Source organism: Rhododendron vialii, chromosome 4a, assembly GCF_030253575.1.
Source record: "Rhododendron vialii isolate Sample 1 chromosome 4a, ASM3025357v1".
In the NCBI taxonomy this organism is placed as follows: domain Eukaryota; kingdom Viridiplantae; phylum Streptophyta; class Magnoliopsida; order Ericales; family Ericaceae; genus Rhododendron; species Rhododendron vialii.
In genome coordinates, this window is record NC_080560.1 from 6,982,377 (window position 1) to 7,005,900 (window position 23,524).

At 40.9% G+C, this 23,524-nt stretch overlaps 1 protein-coding gene across 1 annotated transcript in view; it reads right to left on the bottom strand.

Moving 5' to 3' along the window:
• Window positions 1-6,127: 6,127 nt before the first annotated feature.
• The window catches only part of LOC131322958 (transcription initiation factor TFIID subunit 6), a 53,418-nt gene continuing 36,021 nt past the window's right edge, over window positions 6,128-23,524 (bottom strand). The window contains exons 12-13 of the mRNA XM_058354566.1: window positions 6,198-6,329; window positions 6,128-6,167 (exon numbers count right to left, since the gene is read on the bottom strand). Coding sequence (XP_058210549.1) covers window positions 6,226-6,329 — 104 coding nt within the window. The 3' untranslated portion in view covers window positions 6,128-6,167; window positions 6,198-6,225. The remainder of the gene's footprint in view (window positions 6,168-6,197; window positions 6,330-23,524) is intronic.

Sequence of the window (23,524 nt, forward strand, 5' to 3'; positions counted from 1 at the left end):
AAGAAAAGAAAACGCAAAACAGAGGCCGTGGCCTTTGGGCCTTTTAACTAGTACATGAATTGTTCTTAATTGTGAACTCACCAAGATTGCATGTTTGAAATAGGCCCATTACATTACATCCAGGCCCATTTCAAAGAATGTAGGCATTTGGTTTGGTTGGTTTAACAATCCTTGTGGAAGACATGGGAAGCTAGACTTTATGCGAGGTTATGGTTTGAAGATATGAGAAATTAGACCTCTTGATTGGTTATTGAACTTTATAGGGCGAAATAATCATCTTTTTTGATGTTCCTGAGTACTTTGTTATCAATAAAATTCCCTATCATTTTTGCAAAAAAGAAAAATGGTTTTAAAAATTTCAAAAGATTTGGGACTTAGGCATTGTCTCTAGTCGAGAAGAATCGGAAACAAAATTGTCTATAGTTGTGTTCTTCCTCCTCGTTCTTGTTCATCTGTTACTGCTCTACTGTTACTGCAACCACCTCTATGCTGACTTGTAGAGATATCATAAACTGGGAAAAAGAAAAAAAAAAAGAAAGAACTTTTTCCCTTGTAGAAACCAAAATACTCCATATTTCTACAGTCAGTTACAACGGCAACTTATAATTATGCAACAGTTCAATGCTCCGAACTTCGTTTCATTACAAGAATGAAGACATCTCGGGAGTTGGAATAAAGTTGAAAATACTCTCACCAAACAGTTCAAACAACGAGACAAGAAGACGCCCCGAGTCTAGATCATCTTTCCAAGCCTGATTGAGCACAGCAGAAGAATCCGAAGCTTGATTATTATCACCCCTGCCGACTTTACTTCTGCAACCTGAAATTCCTTTGTTGTGCGGAAGTGTTAACAAACTCAGAAACGGACGTGATTAATTGCTTTGTAATTGAACAAACCACTGAAGAGAGAGAGAGAGAGAGAGAGAGAGAGAGAGAGAGAGAGCAATCACAGAGAACACAGAGATATACGTGGTTCGGTAATGAATACCTACTCCATGAGCAGTCAGACGAACAAGGGTTTCACTATACGGAAGTAATCGGATGCCCAAAGGGCTACAAATGAGATCTCTCAGAGTCTTCTCTCTGCCTCTCAAAGAAAAGCTGATGTGAATGCAATACCATAAGCAAAAAATCCTAAAATATACTTGTATACTAATTTGTCCTGGTCCGGACCAAGTGTGTGCTGGGCCGGACCAAAAAATCAGCAAGCTCCAAAAACGTAGAACACGCGCTGGTCCGGACCACCAAGGCCTTGGTCCGGACCACGGAGGTTGAGAAGTCCAAAACGAGCCAAAAACTACAAATCTTCACCTTGGCAAGATATTGGACTACGAACCAGAAAACCAGATATGCAGTAACCAGATAACCAGAATACCCAAACGAATCGTGCTCTGACTGCCATCAGAGCGCCCAACGGCGCATGCACCCGAAGGTGCTCAGATTTGCTGCATATGGATCAAGTCCACACAACGCTGGAACTTGACCCCAGTGACAACCTTAGTCATCATATCAGCCGGATTGTCTGCAGTACCAATCTTCTCCAACAGAATATCCCCTTCATCAATGATCTCACGAACAAAGTGAAAGCGGACATCAATATGTTTGGTCCGAGCATGATGCACCTGATTCTTCGCAAGATGAATTGCATTCTGACTGTCACAATGAACAACGACGTGATCTTGCCCAGCACTAAAATCAGCCATCAACCCATGCAACCAGATCGCCTCCTTTATGGCTTCAGTCACAGCCATATAATCGGCCTCGGTAGTGGACAGTGCAACCGTCGACTGCAAAGTACATCGCCAACTCACAGGTCCACCAGCCATGGTAAACACATACCCAGTTGTTGAACGACGCTTACATCGCCAACTCACAGGTCCACCAGCCATGGTAAACACATACCCAGTTGTTGAACGACGCTTATCCAAATCACCCGCATAATCCGAGTCCACAAAACCAGAAACCAGATCACAAACTGATGCACACCTTTCGAACTTCAAACCCAAATTCATGGTCCCCAAAACATACCGCAAAATCCAATTAGCCGCTTGCCAATGCACCTTACCAAGATCGTGCATGTAACAACTAACCATACTGACGGCCTGTGCCAAATCAGGCCTCGTGCAGACCATGGCGTACATCAGACTTCCAACCAAGCTTGCATAAGGAACGGTCGCCATGTATTTTCGTTCTTCATTTGTAGTGGGAGATACCGAAGCACTAAGCTTAAAATGGGGAGCCAGTGGTACGCTCACCGGTTTTGAGCTACCACCTACACCGAACCGCTCAAGCACCTTCTTCAAATATTGCTGCTGAATTAGGTGAATGGTGCCCTTCATCCTATCCCGAGTAATCTCCATCCCCAAAATCTTACGTGCCTCCCCGAGATCCTTCATCTCGAATTCCCGACTCAGCTGAATCTTCAACTTGTCTATCTCCGCCTGACTTTTACATGCGATCAGCATATCATCGACATATAAAAGCAAATAAATAAAGTACTTATCCGCAAGCTTTCTGAAATATACACAATGATCAAATTGGCTCCGAGTGTATTTCTGACTCAACATGAAGCTATCAAAACGTTTATACCACTGACGCGGCGACTGTTTTAACCCGTAGGAGACTTATGTAATCGACAAACTAACTTCTCCTTACCAGCAACACGAAAACCATTAGGTTGAGACATATAAATCTCTTCCTCCAAATCACCATGTAGGAATGCAGTTTTAACATCTAACTGAGCCAACTCCAAATCAAACTGAGCTACCAAAGCTAGCAAAATGCGAATTGAAGCATGTTTCACAACAGGAGAAAATACCTCATTGTAGTCGATTCCCTCCTTTTGTGCGTAGCCCTTGGCTACCAGTCTAGCTTTAAAGCGAATACCACCATTCTTTGTTGACTCTTCCTTCTTGGTGTAGACCCATTTGCAACCAATCTCCTTCTTGCCTTTCGGAAGCGAAACCAAATCCCATGTCTGATTCTTGTGAAGAGAAGTCATCTTCTCACCCGTTGCTTTCTTCCACTCCACAGTTTCTGGACTACCCATAGCTTCTTTGAAAGTGGACGGGATGTCAGCATTTATAACTGGCAATGCATAGGCAACCATATCAACATACCTTGCGGGAACACGGATGACCTTTTTGGGTCGAGATGTTGCAATGGAATCTTTCTGCTGCTGCTGTTGTTGCGAAGAACTATCTATTGGAACTTCACCCTCAACCGTATCACTATCATTTGATTCAACCCCACTGTCTTCTTCAACTAACTGAATCGGATCTTGAGGAACCACCGAGGTCTCTAACTCCACCTGTTTCTGAGCAACTTTATTACCCACAACCTGCACAGGCGGCTTGATCATCTCAGATTCATTGAAGGTCACGTCGCGGCTAATGATCGCCTTCTTTGAATCGAGACACCACAACTTGTATCCCTTAATACCTTCCATAAAGCCCAAGAACAATGCTTTCTTGGCTCTAGGATCCAGCTTTGATTCCCTAACATGATAATAAGTAGGGCAACCAAAAATATGTAAGGAATCATAATCTGATGCAGGTTTACCTGACCATACCTCCAATGGCGTTTTACCCTCAAGTGCAACGGATGGCAAATGGTTGACCAAATGACATGCATACGTCACTGCTTCAGCCCAGTACTGTCTACCTAAACCAGAAGTCGATAGCATACACTGCACCTTGTCCAGTAAAGTACGATTCATCCTCTCTGCCACACCATTTTGTTGTGGTGTGCCTATCACCGTAAAGTGTCGCGCTATACCAAATTTTTCACAAATATCGAAGAGAGGATCAGATCGATACTCTCCCCCATTATCTGATCTGAGGCGCTTGACCTGTCTACCTGTTTGGGTCTCAATCAACTTTTTCCACTTAAGGAAAATATCACGCACCTCATCTTTATGTTTCATGATATAAATCTAAACACGGTGAGAGAAATCATCAACGAATGAAACAAAATAATATTTACCACTCAAAGAAGCAACCCTAGCTGGCCCCCAGACATCCGAATGAATGTAGTCAAGTGTACCCTTCGTTTGGTGAATAGCAGTGCCGAACTTGACTCTAATCTGCTTCCCCAGAACACAATGTTCACAGAAATCCATCGTGCAGGTCCTGGCACCTTTCAGCAAATTCTACTTCAGCAGGCCTTGCATGGCCTTTTCGCCAGCATGACCCAAACGCATGTGCCACAGTCTGGTAGTGTCCGAATCATCCTCCCCGACGTTGCTACAGACGGCGGCTGACCCACCTACAACAGCAATACCCTGCAGGTAATACAAATTGTTCTGTCGAATGCCCTTCATCACAACCATAGCACCTTTCGAAACCTTTAGAGCTCCACCTTCAATGGTAATCCGGTAACCTGTGGAGTCTAAAGTACCCAGCGATATCAGATTCTTCTTTAAGTCCGGTACATACCGAACATTAGACAAAATACGAACGGACCCATCATGTAGCTTCAGCTTGATCTTCCCTACCCCGATTGTCTTATAGGCATGATCATTACCCATAAACACTGCTCCACCATCAACCATGTCGATGCTGGAAAACCAATCCTTGTTAGGACACATATGGTAGGTATAGCCAGAATCCAAAATCCATTGATCAGACTGACAAACTAGCGGCGAACCCAACAGAGCTAAATTAGAATCATCATCTTCATCAGAATGTACTATGTTGGCCTTGGAACTATCCTTGCCTTTTTCTTGGGACAATCTTTCTTCCAATGGCCCTTCTCACGACAATAGGCGCATTCATCCTTAGCAACTCTACCAGAAGTTGAGGTCCCTCTCCCCTTAGAGTTGGAGCGACCCCGATTACCGCTATTCTTCTTATTTTCAGACCTGCCCCTAACAGATAAGGCTTCTCCAGAATCTCCATGTGCCTGCATATCCCTCTTGCGATACTCATTGTTCACAAGAGCATTGGAGACATCATCAAATTTAATGGTATCCTTCCCATACATTAAAGTGGTAGACAAATGGTCATAATCTTTGGGCAAGGAATTTAACAAAAGCAGGGCTTTATCCTCATCTAGAATCTCAACATCTAGATTCAACAAATCAGCAAGTATTTTATTATAATCATTCAAGTGCTCGGTCATTGATATACCTGAACGATACTGAAATCTGAAGAGTTTCTTCTTCAGATAAAGGCGATTCTCCACGCTCTTGGTCATGTACTTGTCCTTGAGCTTTTTCCATAGGACCTTCGCATTCGTTTCCCGCATAACAAAATACTTATGATCTTTGGCAAGACACATTCTGATAAAACCGCACGCCTGACGGTTGATCCGATTCCAATCCCTTGCATCAAGGTCCTCAGGCTTGTCTTCCAAAGTGAAATCCAACTCCTGTTGGATCAGAACATCCATAACTTCGCACTGCCACATACCGAAGTTATTTTTGCCATCAAATTTTTCCACATCAAACTTCGCACTCGACATAATTGGCCTCGAAGCCCCAGGCCGATAACTTGATTCAGTTTTGGTGGATTCTCCATCTTTTGGAGTTTTACCAGTTTTACCGGATTCTTCAGACATTGTTCTTCAATAACAAAGCAAAAATCACCAGAAACAAACCCTAGATCGAAAACCTAGGGCTCAGATACCAGTTTGTTGTGCGGAAGCGTTAACAAACTTAGAAATGGACGTGATTAATTGCTTTGTAATTGAACAAACCACAGAAAAGAGAGAGAGAAAGAGAGAGAGAGAGAGAGAGAGAGAGAGAGAGAGCAATCACAGAGAACACAAAGATATACGTGGTTCGGTAATGAATACCTACTCCACGGGCAGTCAGACGATGATCAAGGGTTTCACTATACGGAAGTAATCGGATGCCCAAAGGGCTACAGATGAGATCTCTCAGAGTTCCTCTCTCTGCCTCTCACAGAAAAGCTGATGTGAATGCAATACCATAAGCAAAAAACTCTAAAATATGCTTATATACTAATTTGTCCTGGTCCGGACCAAGTGTGTGCTGGGCTGGACCAAAAAATCAGCAAGCTCCAAAAACGTAGAACACGCGTTGGTCCGGACCACCAAGGCCTTGGTCTGGACTACGGAGGTTGAGAAGTCCAAAATGAGCCAAAAACTACATCATTCACCAAACATCTGCCCAAAAGATGGTGATGCGCCTGCATCAGAATCACCTAAAGCTGCTGGAACGCCTGGAGAATCACTTAAAGCTGCTGGAACGCCTGGAACACCTCAAATTTCTGGTGGCAAGGAATTGCTTGCAGGCATATTTATAGGGCCATCAGTCGCGACTTTCTTGTGGGGAGGCTGGTGCTCCATAGTTGCTCTCCGTTTATCTTCTTGAGATTTTAAACAAGGAAATCCAAATCAGATCAGAAAATCTTCTAACTAGCGCAAATGCAAAATAATAGCAACGTTTGGTCTACTGCTTGGTTAGAGGTGTTGGGTTGGTTCAAATTCCCAATAAATGAAAATTCCCAAAGTCTTGCACGTGGTTCACAATTTCTGTTTTTCCCGAAGTGCTAGCTGTTTTGCTAACTGGTTTCTTTTTGCCGTGTGTCCTTCTGTCTTCTCATCATGGGAACATGTATTATGTGGTATTAATACATGGGTTAGTAGTTGTATTTATAAGGGCTACATGGAGGAGATGTTTTCGGCAGAGAGAGAGTGAGGTGTAAAAATAGTGTGTGTGCAAGTGTAAAAATCAAGTCTTGTACTTGGTGTGAGAGTGAGTTCTTGGTGAGAGTGGGTGTATAAGGGGTTGGATTTGGGTTTTCAAACTCGGGTGTTCTCTTGTACTAATTCTCTCATAGTGAAAGAACGGGATCCTCTCTGTGAAGTAGGCGTGTTTTGCCGAACCACGTAATTCTTGCGTGTCTCTCTCTATTTTATTTTTCATCGTACTTCCATTGGTTGCGATTGTGGTTGCGTTTTGAATCTCGGTTCTTGGGTGCTTCCACATTTAATCCCAACAAGTGGTATCAGAGCCGGCTTGGTTCTTGACCGGTGTTTGAGATTCGGGTTCCGTTACATCCATAATGAAGGCAACGATCAACTCTCAGTTTTCTCTTGAGCAGTTTAATGGAAGCGGTAGTTTCACTCTATGGCAAAGGAGGGTGAAGGATATTCTTGTTCAACAAGGTTTGGCTAGGGTGTTGAAGGGAAATGATGTGAAGTCGGAGACGATGAAAGATGATGATTGGGAGGAGTTGGAGTCGAAGTGTGTGAGCACTATTCGGCTTTGTATTGCTGATAATATTATTAACCATGTCATGGATGAGGATTCGGCATCGGCCTTGTGGGAGAAGTTGGAAAAGCTCTACCTTGCGAAGAGCTTGACCAACAAGTTGCATCTGAAGCGGCAGTTGTACAAGCTGAAGATGGAGGAAGGTGGGAACCTCATGGAGCACATGAACGTGTTCAATGGTTATTTGGATCAGCTTCGAAAAATTGATGCAAATATCGAAGAGGAAGACAAGGCCCTTTTGCTTCTTACTTCACTTCCAACTTCCTATGATACTTTGGTGACGACTCTCTTGTATGGGAAAGATACAGTGAGTTTGGAGCAGGTGCAGTCGGCGTTGGTTTCTCATTTTACTTAGAAAAAATCAAGTTCTGAGGGTGGAGAAAATTCGGCACTTGCGGTTCAAAGTGAGAATCGGGGAAGGACATCTGATGGTAGATCCGGAGGGAACAACAGGTCCGGGTCTAGTTCTAGAGGAAAGGGTGTACAATGCTACAGTTGCAAAGAATTTGGCCATGTGAAGCACGATTGTCCTTTGCGCAAGAACAAAGGGGAGAAATTTGATGATGCTTCGAGTGCTAGTTCTTTGGTGGTAGCGGATGATGAAGATCTTCTCACAATCTCCGAAGGTATAAACACTTCTTCTCGTGGTGAGTGGATTTTAGATTCGGGTTGCCCTATGCATATTTGCTCAAGGAAGAATTTTTTGATACATTCCAAGAAAAAATTGGTGGGTCGCTGTTTCTAGGCGATGGAACTCCATGTGAAATTCGAGGTTTTGGAAATGTAAAGATAAAAATGTTTGATGGAGTGGTTCATACTTTGGGTGGTGTTGCTTATGTCCCGAAGTTATGAAGGAATCTAATTTCACTTAGCCAGATGGACCCCATTGGGTGCAAGTACTTTGCTGGAGGTGGAGCCATGAAAATCACACGCGACGGTAAGATTCTAATGAAAGGAGAGAAGTGCAAAGGGTTGTATCGGTTGATTGGCAAAACTGTTTACTCGACGAAGGTTTGGAAACGGTGTGCACAAGGAAATGGGTACCCAATGTGTGAGTCTTTTGCGGCGAAGACAAAGTTATGTTTCCAAGATGCCAATGTTTGTGAGAGTGAAAATCCTGTTGGTGGAGAGGACGCGTCGAGGTCTTACTCTCGTGTCAATTGTTGATTATTGGCACGGGGCGGCTACACACGTGAATTGGCCGTGTGGTTTGAATCAAATTGTTGGATCTTAATTTGATTCGGGATGTGTAGCTGCCGTTTTCAAGGCTTGGTGGTGGTGCGGTGATGCGTGGAATTTTCACCAAGGTGGAGATTTGTTGGGTTGGTTCAAATTCCCAATAAATGAAAATTCCCAAAGTCTTGCACATGGTTCACAATTTCTGTTTTTCCCGAAGTGCTAGTTGTTGTGCTAGCTGGTTCTTTTTTGCCGTGTGTCCTTCTGTCTTCTCATCATGGGAACATGTATTATGTGGTATTAATACATGGGTTAGTAGTTGTATTTATAAGGGCTGCATGGAGGAGATGTTTTCGGCAGAGAGCGAGTGAGAGGTGTAAAAACAGTGTGTGTGCAAGTGTAAAAGTCAAGTCTTGTACTTGGTGTGAGAGTGAGTTCTTGGTGAGAGTGGGTGTATAAGGGGTTGAGTTTGGGTTTTCAAACTTGGGTGTTCTCTTGTACTAATTCTCTCATAGTGAAAGAACGGGATCCTTTCCGTGAAGTAGGCGTGTTTTGCCAAATCACGTTATTATTGTGTGTCTCTCTCTATTTTATTTTTCATCGTACTTCCATTGGTTGCGATTGTGATTGCGTTTCAAATCTCGGTTCTTGGGTGCTTCCGCGTTTAATCCAAACAAGAGGCAGCATCTTTTCCCCAGGAAGCCTAGTACATGAACTGCGTCCGTACCCGTTCGATGCATGGGATAAAAAACAATCACATTGGTGGTTTTATTAAAGAGAACTAAGAATGGATCCAACCAATAAATTGACTACCGGAACACCTCAATCGGTGTGGTCTCTCCCCGCCTAAAACCCCTTTCAATTGCATATCCGCTTCATCTGAATTTTAACTCTTTACATCGACCTGCAGCACGCTGGAAGTCTTGTCTTTGTTGGAACAATTTACCCATCTACCAGAACGATCATGGCAAAACACGTACAAGAATAAATACCACAAATTACACTCACCAGCAGAGCCCCATGGACGCACCAAGCTTCATTTTAACCAAAAAAAAAATTAGTATGTGCTGACTAACTTTCAAAGAATAGCTAAAGGGTTAGTGAGATTAGGATATGCAGCCATGGAAGCGGCCAAATCCGTTGATTAGGAATCTCGTGGCTTAGTTTGGGGAAAATTAATCTTTTCAATTAGGGAAAATTTTAAAATGGCACCTGAACTTTGCACCAAATGTCACAGAAACACTTGAACTTAACTTTATTTCAATTAAACACTCATACTAACAAAATCTCCAAATTTAGACCCCTGCTGTCATACTTCATCCACTCCGTCCTAAAAATTACTGACATGACATCTCCAACCCGTTTAAGTTGCCCCATTGCACATGTTTCCAATAAGGGATGATGCACTCAAGAGAAACCCATCACTTTACCCATTACTTCATCTTTTCCTTGTGGTCCTGAGCAGAAAGAAAAAAAAGTTAGGAATTCCTTTGGGTCTTCATGGTAGAACTCTCAGGGTGGGTTGGATTGAAAAGTTAAGTAACTTATTTTTTCGTCTTTATTCAATTTTTTTTTTTGCATTTGTTTGTTTTGTATCAAATTTTTATGACTTATTGATTCGTTTTGACGAGAAAAATCAGAAAAGTAAAAATTTTGATCGAAACTCAACTTATTTGACTTATTTTTGTCTTTTTTAAAAAAATTATGAGTTTCTATAAAAAAAAATTACTTCTCCGATTCCTTTCGTCAAGAAGAATTCATAAGTTACAAAAATTTGACGCAAACTAACAAATGTGAATTTTTTTGAATAGACAAAAAAATAAGTCACTATTTGGCTTTTAAGAGCATGTACATCAGAGGAGATAAAATGACTTTTTAGCTATTCTACCGAGGAGAAACACAAAAAAGTAAGCCACAACAGAGGAGGTAAATGAAAAGGTAAAATTGCTTGGGATGAAATGGATCGGTATTAGTACCAAGCGACTGTAGGAGAGGGGTATATTAAACAATGATTGTTTCTCTCTCCTCCTCCACTCTCTCTCCCGTTCTTCTTCACTTCTCTCTTTCATCATCTTTGTCATCTGCTCTCTCTCTCTCTCTCTCTCTCTGATAGATTCTTGCATCTGGAGCCAGATCGGAGTCTGGTTGTGGTTTTGTTGCTGCCGTTGTTGGTCCCTGAGCCGGCGTATTTTGGTAGCTCGGTGAAATCCAAAACAGAACCTTTGATTTCGATTTGAAGAAAACAGAAATGTAGAAGGAAAAACTCGATTTTGATTTAAAACAAAAGCAATTCAAGCGAAGAAGGGAACCTCTGCTTTCAATTGAAGTTGAACCTATCAGAAAGTGCAGAAAGATGGATGGAAAAATCAGGATCTACTATGACAGATATACTTTCTTGTTTGTGTGTATACATACATACATATATATATATATATGTATGTATTTTATATATATTAGTATTTTATAAGGATATAGAGAATAATAGAGAGGATTGGTGTGTGATTGAAAGAAATATGAATAGGTAAAAAGAAAAAAGTGCATTGTTCAATAGCTTTTTTGGCTCAAAATGAATCTAATCTGGTGCACATGCTCTGAAGCCAAATTGACCCTTAGTGTTCTCTTTATCATCTGTTGAACAACGGAGGAAGGGCTTTAGGTCTACGGTTGAAGTGAGGGAGATGGTGGAACAATAGACAGACTTCTAGAGAGAGAAATGGAGGAAAATCAATTAGGTTAAGGTCATTTTCCCTCCAAAACGTGAGATAAAGTGAGGAGTTTGGCTTGGGTGCATGGTTTCCTGGTGGAAACATGTGCAATGAGGCCACTTAAACGGGTAAGAGATGCCGCTTCAATAATTTTTTGGATCTAAATTTGGAAATTTTGCTAGTACAAGTGCTTAATTGAAATAAACTTAAATTCAGGTGTCTCTGTGACATTTGGTACAAAATTCAGGTGCAATTCCTTTCAATTATTAGGGAAATTTCACTAACTTTTAGGATCGCGGGCTGGTGTTGGGGGTCACCGGAGTTGTTGTTTTTCACTAATTTTCCTGAGATGGTGCTGGCGGATTGAGGAGATCTAAGGCGGGGCGGAGTCGGCGAGGATTTGGGTGGCGAGCTCGCAAAATTGTTGAGGTATTTTGGTTACTGTTGTCCTTATATTCAGTTGTAAAATACGCGTGTCATTCCCCTAAAAAATTATATAAAATATGTTGGATTTATTGCTAAATCTCCCATAACTTAACCTTTTTACTTGAATTTAAAATTTCATCAAAACAGAATTCTGTTATAGCAACAAATATCTTGATCAGCATCGTAAATTCCCTCACCATCAGTCGGGGCCGGCTTATAGGATAGGCAAGGGAAGCAACCACTTCTGACTCCCGAATTTTGGTCCAAAATTGAGGCCCTATTGCAATGTAACTTATGTATTATTATTAGAATATTTTTAAATAAAAACACAAACTAAATACTTGGTTTAGTGGTTACATAATACTATATGCTATTGTGAGTGTGTGCTTCGACTCTCATGCATCTCCATAATTACAAGCATATCTTTTTTACATTTATATTCTCATAATTATATTTTTTTAGTTTATTTTTTGTACTTTTATCATTTTTAAAAAAAATCATGAATATGTAAAGGGTGAGATATACAAAATTTGCTTCGGGCCTCCAAAAAATATGAGCCGGCACTGCCATCAGTCAACCAACATGGAAATCATCAAAATAAATCATAAAAGAATAAGGGCAGTAATTTTCGCACTCTCCAAATTTCTAACTACATTTCAAAAGGAGAACGCAAAAATCAAGTCCATTATCGAAAATCAATTTCTAAGAATAATTTACTTTTATTTTACCAAAATTATACGAAAGCAGCAATATCTTTATGAGACTGATTGCGATAGGGATATATTCGTTCAAAAAAGCTTTAATTCCAAGCACAGACCTTCAAATTATGTTCCACGGAGGGAGAAAATTCAACCTTGCGGCATCGAATCAATTGGCAAAAGTTCTTTGCGGGACAGTAGTTATCCAAAAAAATTTGTGCCTTTTGAGGACTAAATATGTCCACAAAACTTTACTCTCTGTCCCAATCTGTTTATCAAATTTTGACATCCGTATCTTTCAAAAAATTATCTATACATCACAATTAATAATTTTTACATAATTTCGAAAACATCTTATTATAGAACTAATTGAGATTTATCAAAAAAGATCCACATTGCATATATAAAACATTATAATTGAAACAAATAGACAATTTTATAGGTGATTTCAAATAGAGAAAAGAGAAACAAATCGGGACGGAGGAATTATATAATTTTATATAATATAGGGTGTCTCAGATTAGCTGCGCACACTTCGACCTAATATCTACAGTCCTTCCCAGCATGATATACCTATAAACGGTTATCGATCATTATATGATACCATTGTTGAAAAGTGTATTAAAGAGGCTTTTACGTGCAACCCGTGTTTTGGACCCTCTCTTTCCCGCACACTCCAGAAAAAAAAACGGAATTGCACCGTTAAGGATTTCTGAAATATTTTCTCAAAATTGGCCCTATAAAAGTGTTTAAACCACCAAAATCCTATAATATAAAAGTGCATCCTAAAATCCCATAAAAGGACCTAAACCTAAACCTAGTATACCCTATGAAAGTGCCTAAACCTAAACCATAGGGTTCCTTATGAAAGTCCCTAAGCTACTAAAACTCTATAATATGAAAGTGTACCTTAAAACTCGATGAAAATGCCTATGCCCTAGGGTTGTCTCATGTTGTTTCGTGCTTAGGCCCTAGTTTTAGTGGCTTAGGCACTTTTATTCTAACACCTGAAGGGAGGTGTTTGTAATTTTCACAAACCTTAGGAGAGGTAAGTGAATTTTACCCTTGATTGAATTATAGGATTGTCTCGACAAGAGGAATCTAAAAGACATAAAATTATGATCAAAATCATAAAAAATTACTAAAGATGAAAGTAATCCTTTGTCTGTATTCAATTTAGTTTGCCATTTTAAAGCTCAAACACATGTATGATATATCTTTAGTAATAGATTCACTTATTTGGGTGTTAGAATAAAATTTTAGATGCTATAAATATACTTATGAAAGTGCCTACTGTAAAGACCCGTATTTATTTTAATTAATTTTAAATGTTTATTGAGAAAGAAGTAAGGAATAATGGTGTTTATATGATTTGGGGTCAAAGTGATAGAATTGATTGTGAAAGGGTTTAAGGTGTGATTTGTGAATATGAGAGTATATATAGGAGGGTGGGAGAGCATGGAATCATTTTTCCCTCTCATCTCCCTCACCGGCTCTCTCCTCCCTCTCTCGGCTCTCTCCCTCTCTCTTGCTCTCTCTCCAACTTTCACCAAAATAACCCAAAACCCACTCAAAACAACCTTCAATCATTCACCCTCTACGCGTATTGTGATCCGTATTTCGCCGGTTGGAGCTCGGTGGAGTCGTATCGCTCTTGGTTTTGATTTTGGAAAGCTAGGGCTCGTATTTTCGTGGATTTCGTTCTTCGGCCTCAAGGTAGGGATTCTACCTGTCAATATATGTAATAGAAGTGTTTTCTAGCCTTAAATCATGTTCTTTATGGTTGTTGTTATTGTTGTAGTTGAAATCATCGAAATCTGCAGAAAATCTGGTCGAACACCCATCTGTATCGATACTGATCTGTTCAGTATCGATATAGGAATCTCTGGAACGAATTAAGTTACTGTTGTATCGATACTATCAATACAATAGTCTCTGGAATGTTTTTAAGCATGGTTGTATTGATACGCACACAAGATTGTAAGATCTTGGGTGCTCAAATCCTTTAATTTGCAACGTTTCTATGCTCATTTGATCGCTAAAGTCAAATTTTGCACGTAAGGTGTATTGCTGAGCCTTTCAGGTAAAACGAGCGATTAAGGCGGTTCTGCGTGCGAAAGGATGTTCGGGTAGTACATTGGTGTCCAACCACTTTAGTCCATAGAAGTGGTGCCGCCAAATCCTTGGACCTTGCGACAAAGTCTTATATGAAGCTCAACCAGTTCAGCAAGCTAGATCTTCATTTCTGCACAATGTTATCGATCACTAGAGTAATGTTATCGATAACATTGCCCCATTCCTGTTCTACAAGCACTCTTAACCCTGAGTTATCGATTATTCTGTTCTAGTAATCGACACCTTTTCACCATTTTGGTCCAGAATTTGTCCAGAAGCAAGGAGATCGATAACTTTTGTTCATTGTTATCGATAACATTGTTGCCTTGGGTGCCTATTAAAGTAATGTTATCGATAACAATCCCAATGTTATCGATAACCTTTTGTCCGTGTAGATATTTTTCTTGCTTTTTCAGACTTCCCACTTATGGAAAGTTTCTTTTTATGGGTTACTTTTTGGGGTTTTTCCTGACTTTTGAGGAGAGAGAGAGTCCTTTGTGTATAAATAGGACTACCCCTCTCCCTCTTACTTACCTAGCACATTACTACTTTTAGTTTTTCTCCATTAATGTCTTCTTAATCTTCCAAGTTGTAATTTCTCAAGAACAATTAAGGTATTTACGTTACGTTAATTTCTCGTGTATTAAAGTTGTTCGTATGCTTTGGATCCTTTATAAAATCAAGTTTGTTTCCGTTTCTATTGGTTAAAAAATGTTTGTCAAATCTAGCATGCTTTCTAGTCTTCTTAATATGCATGAGTAGTTGATTAGGCTTGGCTACGGAGTGATTAACGTCATGTGACTTATGTTAATCTTACCTTTCTCAACTAAATACTTGAGGTTCGGTATGGAAAATGAGCGTGGTTCATTTTTTTATGTAACAAAACTTGTCGATGTTAACCTCCGGTGATCATATGCTTGCACATATGGTTTCGTGAGCTATGTCTCGCCTCGTGTTTGCCAAGAGAATAAAAGAGCTCGCTTGTTCTCCATACTTAATTTCTAGTCTTTAATGGTTTCATAGCAAAATCTTCCGGTTGATAGCCTATGCCGTGCGATTCAACCGTGTTTTCGTTGAGAATGGTTAGTTGGCCTAAGTTACGGGTGTTACGAACTTCTATGCCTTGCCGCTTGTTAAATTAAGTTTAACTCATTCTCTAGTCACTTTCATAAGTGTTTATCACCATTCAAAGCAAAATCAAAAGTTGGCCGTCTAAACGCCGCAAACCCTTACATCTAAAAATCCTAGCAAGCTATAAAGACCATTTCTGTGGGAACGATTCCGGACTTCCGGATACTATGCTGACAATGACCTAGCCCTACGATCAGGGTAATTTAACCTATTTCGACGGTTAGGTTGAGACGAAGCATATTTTGGCGCCGTTGCCGGAGATTTTTCTTATATAGCTTATTAGGAGGTTCGACAAACCATTGTAAGTATTCCATTTAATTTTCCTTTGTGCATTGCATACTAATTCTAGTGGATACCTCTAACCGATCATACTATCAGCTTGAGGTGTAACGAAGCTAGTGTTGGTATCTATTGCCTTTTGTTTTCTTGTCTTGTACATGTATATTGAGGCGGCGGCATAGCCCATCAGAATTGTCTTGAGAGAGAGGTGGCGGTATAGCATAGCCCCTCAAGTCTGTTTTTCTTATTGCAGAGCGGTTCCATAGTTCTTAATCGTTACAAGCAGAGGTTTATGCTTATGGTTTATCGTAGTCCTCGCTCAAACCGACTGCATCACTCTAGCTCGCCACCTCGCGTAAGAAACAGAAATCTCCGAGCTTACTCTCCACCAAGTAGATATTCTTGGCCGTATTCTCCATCAAGAACATCAATGGCAGATGAGGAAGCTGCTCCGGTTAGGACTCTTCAGGACTATTTGAATCCGGAACGGGTCACTCAATTGTCACCGATAGTTTTTCCACGGCCCACCATTGTTGCAAACACATTCGTGTTCAAATCAAACAATCATCGTTGCATTCCATTCTTCCATGGTATGGAGCGCGAGGATCCGTACCAACATATCCAGGAATTTGAGGAAGTTCTCCAATCGTTCGTTAGCGGGGAGGTGCTTCTCAACCAAGCAAGATTGAGGCTTTTCCCTTTCACTTTGAAGGATAAGGTTAAGATATGGTTTTACTCTTTGAAGCCTCAATCTTTGAACACATGGGGGGAAGTGCAAGATGTAACGCCCCGAATTTTGGGTACGTTAAAAAGACATTTTATTCATAAAATCAAATGGAGTCTGGGCATTAAATAAGTAATTTTATTGAAAATAAACTGAGTCAAGCTCTTTATTACAACAGAAACTTAAAAGGAGTACTTTTATTACAAACGGAAGGGAACTAAGGTTCCTAACTACAGCTTCGCCTGCTCCTCCATCTGAGCCAGCTCTTCAGCTCCAAAGGCCTCCAAGGTGTACGGCTCACATTGATCATCTACAAAGTCTGACACATTATACCAGCGTCGCCACCGATATAATATGTCAGGGTCACCAAAAAGGCAACACCGTGAGCTACGAAAGCTCAATAGAAAAAAAATCCTATACCCGCTAACCCATAACTAACAAACAGCAGGTTATAACATCACATCGATTTCCACATGATACGTATATACAAAGCTAACATTGACACATCCATATTCGAATATCAATATACGTTGGTGTCCAAGATTTTCCCTGTTTTTCCTACGCGACTCGTTGTAGACTGTGTCAACATTTTCATTTACAACTCAACCTTTCAAAAACCATTTGTTTAACTCACACAATTTACATTGGCTCTGTACCGCGGATAACCAAGCTACACACCCAACCTCGGTTCCGCCGCGCCGGTCTCCCGAGTATCCTCACAATGGTTCCGCCGCGCCGGGTTCCCATTGGCACAAAAAACTTGCATTGGCTCCTCTCCGCGGATAACCAAGCCATATTACCAATGAGGCTACCACGTCCGGCCACATTGGCAATCTTCACAATGGGCTACCAAGTCCGGCAACATTGTGGTTTTCACAATCCACGCAATGGGCTACCAAGTCCGGCCACATTACGAGTTTTCATACACACAACGGGCTACCAAGTCCGGCCACGTTGCGGTTTTCACAATCCACACGATGGGCTACCACGTCCGGCCACATCGTGGGTTTCCATACACACAATGGGCTACCAAGTCCGGCCACATTGCGGTTTCAAAACACATCTCATCATTATCCACACCCTAGGTGTCATGTTTCTACTTTCTTGATTTTCGTGTCTCGTTTCTCATGCATAGACTCCGCAGTGAGACTTTTCACAAACGATATCATTCATTATACTATTCAATCTAACAAGATCATCCATTTTAAAACTACTTGACATGCTTGAATCACTTAATAACAAACATCATGCATTTCATATACTTTCAACAAAAGATAACATTATCTACTTTAAATGGCATGATTAAAGTTTCTTCCTAACGAACTTATAATTGGGTACAAGACTATATTTGGGAAAATAGGTAAAGATAACTACTTGGGATGGAAGATAAGGATATCCTACCTTGCTTCTTGGCGGTAGTAGTCGGTTATAAAGATTCGGTCTACGGTTTTGGATTTCGGCGGCGTAACGGCGTCGGTTTGCTTCGAAAGGAAAAGAGTTGTACTTTCTTTTCCTAGAAACAACTTCCTAACTTAACTTAGCTACTTTAAAAGATCTAAAGGTGGTTTTGAAAGTGGTTTGGTGGTTTCTCTCAAAAACACTCAAGAACACAAGAAAACTAGAACTTTGGAAATAAGAACTCTTGAAATTTCTAGAGAGAAGTGAGAGCAATGGTTGAAGGTGTGAGTTTAAGCTTGGAGTGAGCTTCTATTTATAGGCCAAGGCTCCTCCTCTCCCTCTCTCAACCGAATCTCTCTCTCTCTCTCTCTCTCTCTCTCTCTCTCTCTACATCTTTGATTTCTTTCACTTGTCATACTTGATAGAAAGCATGATGGGTTTGGCCATGGGGCTATCTAGGCTTGCATGGCTATTCTTAGTACTTTGGATGGGATTTTTGGAAGATATGTTGGAAAGGAGGAGACATAGGTACAAAATTTGGTTTGAAACAAGCATAGAAGTACAATGGAGGAAGTTTCTTAGCTAGGAAGGAAGATATCACCCATGGATTGAAAAGATGAGAAAGATCAAGGAAGTACAAACAAATCTCTCCCTCTCTCTCTCCTATCTCTCTCTCTCTCTCTCTCTCTCTCTCTCTCTCTCGGCCCTCTCTCTCTCCTCTCTCTCTCGGCAATCTCTCTCTCCCTCTCCCTCTCTCTCTCTCTCCCTAGTACACTTATATATATATATATATATATATATATAAACAAGAAAGAATAAGAAAGTACAAGATTTCCAAATTTAAAATCCTATTAAAGAAATACAATTAGGCACATGTTGATTAAATAAATAAACTAGGGTAGTTTGTAATCTAGGTAGATCACACCTCCCTTTAAACAAATCCAACTGGGTACAAAACCCCAATACAAAATAATATTAAGGGTACTTTTAAGAATCTTAGGCCTTAAAGGCTATTAAGGCTACTAAGTACTTTAATAATAAAGTAATGTGTACTTTATCACATGGGGTTTAAGAAAAAATATTATTTTAATGAACCCATGTACTTGGTGAAAGAATAACTCTATTACCCAATGGATAATAATTCCCCTAACGGTTATCGTCCAATGGATAATAAGGTACTAGTACTTTAATTACTAAACTAAGTTTTTGAAAAAGACTACATGTCCTTTTTGAAAATACACATGTGTTTATATATATATGTACTTACCAAATAAAATAAAGAAAAGGCTTTTGTCCAATGGGTAAAGATTACCCTAATGGTTATTGTCCAATGGTCCATAGTTACTAGGGTACTTTTATTAGTAAAATAATCGAAAAGTATTTTTCACAATAATTATAAATGTCTACTTCCAAAAGATTATAGTACTTTGTTCCAATCTTTCAAAAATCCTTTTAATATAAAGAAATGGGTTTCTATTATCCAATGGATAATAGTTCCCCTAACATTTATCGTCCAAAGGATAAAGAATAAAACCAAATCAATAAAAGAAATAATTAAACAATATCTAGTCTAGGGTTTGAAAAGGTTCAAAAGGTTCAAGATGGGCAAAATGGTCCATCTACGGTTAGGGAAAAGTAACTAGGTGACTTCCTAGTTTGGTTTCTCCAACAAGTCGGTTAGAAGCTAACTAGGCTTGCTAGGTAGGGCTTAAAGTTCAAGAAACGATTCTTGAGGGGCTAAAGTGTAATTAGGGTTTCTAGTCGAGGAATACAGTGATACGAACTACTAGGAATCAAATAAGAAAATCATCGAGAAATTAAGAAATTTCGAATAACAACGAGTGTTTTTTTTATTGAATGAAAAATCGGAGTTGTTACACCAAAAATCTAACTACGACGAAAACAAAAAATCATATAGCCACTCAAGAGAAAATAAGTAATTTAAATAAAATTCAAATATTTAACGAAAATTTTTATTGACCAAAATTGAGGGGCGTTACACAAGATGTTTTTCATAAGAAATTCTTCCCAGCGAGCCGAACCAAGCTCTTGATGGATCAAATCCAGGGTTTCAAGCAACGTGAGGGTGAAACTTTCCACCAGTATTGGGAGCGTTACAAGGATTTGCTTTCTGCGGTTGCTCACCACAACTTTGCCTTGTATGAACTGATTCACTACTTCCATATGGGCTACACACAACAAAGCAAGCAACTGCTCGACACCATGTGCTCCGGAGGATTCATGAATAAGTCACCCGATGATGGTTGGGATTACTTAGATGAGTTAGCCAAGAAGTCTTTGACTTGGAATTATGAAGATGTTGGTGATAGAGCTATGGCTAGCCAAGGTCCCGGTGGCTCCGGAAAGTTCTCCATAAATGAGCACAATGCTATCGAAACACGGATGGAACAACTAGCACAAAAGTTGGAGAAGTTGGAGTTGAAAGGGGTAAAGGAAGTTAAGGCAGTGCGAGCGGTAGAGGAGATGTGTGCTATATGTGAAACATTGGGTCATTCCACCGACAATTGCTTGTCTATTCCCACTCTCAGGCAACATTACAGTAACCTCAACCTCCCGCTCGAAGAAGTTAGTGCGGTGAACCAACGATTTGAATCTTTTCCCCAAAACTTCAACCAAAGTCAACGACAACATCCGGGATTCCGTTGGAGCAATCAAATTGAAGGCGGACCATCTCAAGCACCTCCCATTTCTCAAATGCAACCATGGCGGCCTGCTCAAGGCCAAGGGCAGCCTCGTTTTCCATAAGGCCCGCCAGGTTTCGCACTGTCCGGCCCGTTTCACGGATCTAACCAATATCAACCCCTGCCAAGGCGATCTTTGGAGGATACTCTCCAATCCTTCATGCAAGCTCAATCGAATTACAACGAGAATAACACCCAAATGATGGGGGAGTTGAAGAACCAAATGGGAAAGATAACCACATCTATAGGGCTTCTCCAACAAGAAAGGGGCAAGTTTCCGACCCAGCCACAAGCCAATCCACAAGGTCAACTTCTCATTGGTAGTTCTTCGAGGCCTCCACCTGAGCAAGCTCAAGCGATCATCACTTTGAGGAGTGGCAAGGCGGTTGACAATCTAGTTGTCAATCCACCGGCTACACCTATTCTCGAGCCATCATCGACATCAACGGAGGAACGTATCGAGCAAACTCCAGAGAAAGACGGGGAATCTCCCATTCAAGTTTCAAAGGAGGCCGACACCACTCCAAGCCCACAAGTCTTTCCCTTTCCTGCACCCTATCCTTCTCGACTGAAAAAGCCGACTCACCCATTTAAGGATGCCGATATTCTTGACGTGTTCAAAAAGGTAAATGTTAACATCCCGTTGCTGGATGCTATCAAGCAAATTTCTTCTTATGCCAAGTTCTTGAAAGATCTATGCACTCAGAAGCGCAAGCTCAATGTGCACAAGAAGGTGCTCCTCACCGAGCAAGTTAGCCAAATTTTCCAAACAGATCTTGCACTTAAATACAAAGACCCCAGATGTCCTACAATTGCAATTACTAGTGGGGGTAAGAGAGTGGAGCAAGCTCTCTTGGATTTGGGAGCAAGTGTGAATTTGCTACCATACTCGGTATACCAAGAACTCAGGCTGGGGGAGATGAAACCTACGCGAGTTACTCTACAATTGGCAGATAGGAGTGTCCGAATTCCTTGTGGTATGGTGGAAGATGTATTGGTCCAAGTTGATCAATTTGTATACCCCGTAGACTTTGTTGTCTTGGATACTTGTTCGTCATCTTCATCACCATTGTCTACTCCTGTTATCCTTGGTCGGCCGTTTCTAGCAACCTCGGATGCCGTAATCAACTGTCGGAATGGACTATTGAACATGTCTTTTGGTAACATGAAGATGGAGGTTAATATGTTCAACGTTGGAGTTCAAATGGGCGATGATGACGATTGTCAAAATGTCCATCTTGTGGATACATTGGTTCAAGAGCATGTAGGTGAATTCTTGTATACAGACTCTTTGGAGGTAGCTCTTACCTCTGAAGAGGCCGCCTTTCTTGAATCCGAGGAGACGGAGTCTCTCTTTTCCTTGCTGAATGGAAAAGAGGGCGATGAGGGAATTTGCGGAGTTACACCATGGTTTCCAAAGTTTGAAGAGTTGCCTCCTCTTGAGCGGAAAATAGTACCTTCTAGCGTTGAGCCGCCTACTCTTGAGTTGAAAGCACTGCCGGACACTTTGAAATATGCGTTCCTTGGTGAGAGTAATACCTTTCCAGTGGTCATTTCGTCTTTCCTGGAGAAACTCCAAGAAGAGAAATTGTTGAAAATTTTGCGGAGGCATAAAAAAGCCATAGGATGGACTATCGCGGATATTCAAGGCATCTCTCCTTCTCTATGCTCTCATCACATTTACTTGGAGGAGGATGTTAAACCATCGTGCCAACCTCAACGCCGGCTCAATCCAATTATGAAAGATGTTGTCCGGACGGAAATTCTTAAATTGCTTGACGTTGGGATTATCTATCCCATCGCCGATTCTAAATGGGTGAGCCCCATTCAAGTTGTCCCTAAAAAGGCGGGGGTGACCGTGGTGCCGAATGACAAAGGTGAGCTCGTTCCGACCCGTGTCACTACCGGGTGGCGAGTGTGCATAGACTATCGCAAGTTGAATGCAAGCACACGCAAGGATCATTTTCCTCTTCCCTTCATTGATCAAATCTTGGAGAGAATCGCCGATCATGCCTTTTACTGTTTCCTTGATGGTTATTCGGGCTATAACCAAATAGAAGTGGCTTTGTCCGACCAAGAGAAAACAACGTTCACATGCCCATTCGGAACCTTTGCTTATAGACGCATGCCATTCGGCTTGTGTAATGCTCCTGGCACCTTTTCTAGGTGTATGATGGGAATTTTCAGTGATATGGTTGAAAAAATTGTCGAAGTCTTTATGGATGACTTCTCCGTGTTTGGTGACTCATTCGAGTCTTGTCTTGCCAATTTGGAGAAGGTCTTAACAAGATGCGAAGAGAAGAATTTGGTTTTGAATTAGGAGAAGTGCCATTTTATGGTCACTTAAGGGATTGTGCTCGAGCATATTGTTCGGCCAAGGGTATCGAGGTAGACAAGGCCAAGATTGACCTCATTTCAAACCTCCCTACCCCAAAGTGCGTCAAAGACATCCGATCCTTCCTTGGCCATGCCGGTTTCTATCTGCGTTTTATCAAAGATTTCAGTGCAATCTCAAGGCCGCTTTGTCACCTTTTATCCAAAGATGTTCCCTTTGAATGGACTACCGCATGTGAGTTGGCATTCACTAAACTCAAAGCTAGTCTCACCACGCCGCCCATTGTTCAAACGCCCGATTGGAATCTTCCATTTGAATTGATGTGCGATGCAAGTGATTATGCCGTCGGGGCCGTTCTTGGCCAAAGGAAGGACAAGCATCCGTGGGTGATTTATTATGCAAGCAAGACACTGAATGATGCTCAAATGAACTACTCCACTACGGAGAAGGAACTTCTTGCCATAGTGTTTGCCTTGGATAAATTCCGTTCTTACTTAGTTGGTGCCCTAATCACGATTTACACTGACCACTCGGCACTGAAATACTTGTTCACTAAGTAGGATGCAAAGGCACGTTTGATTCGGTGGATCCTTTT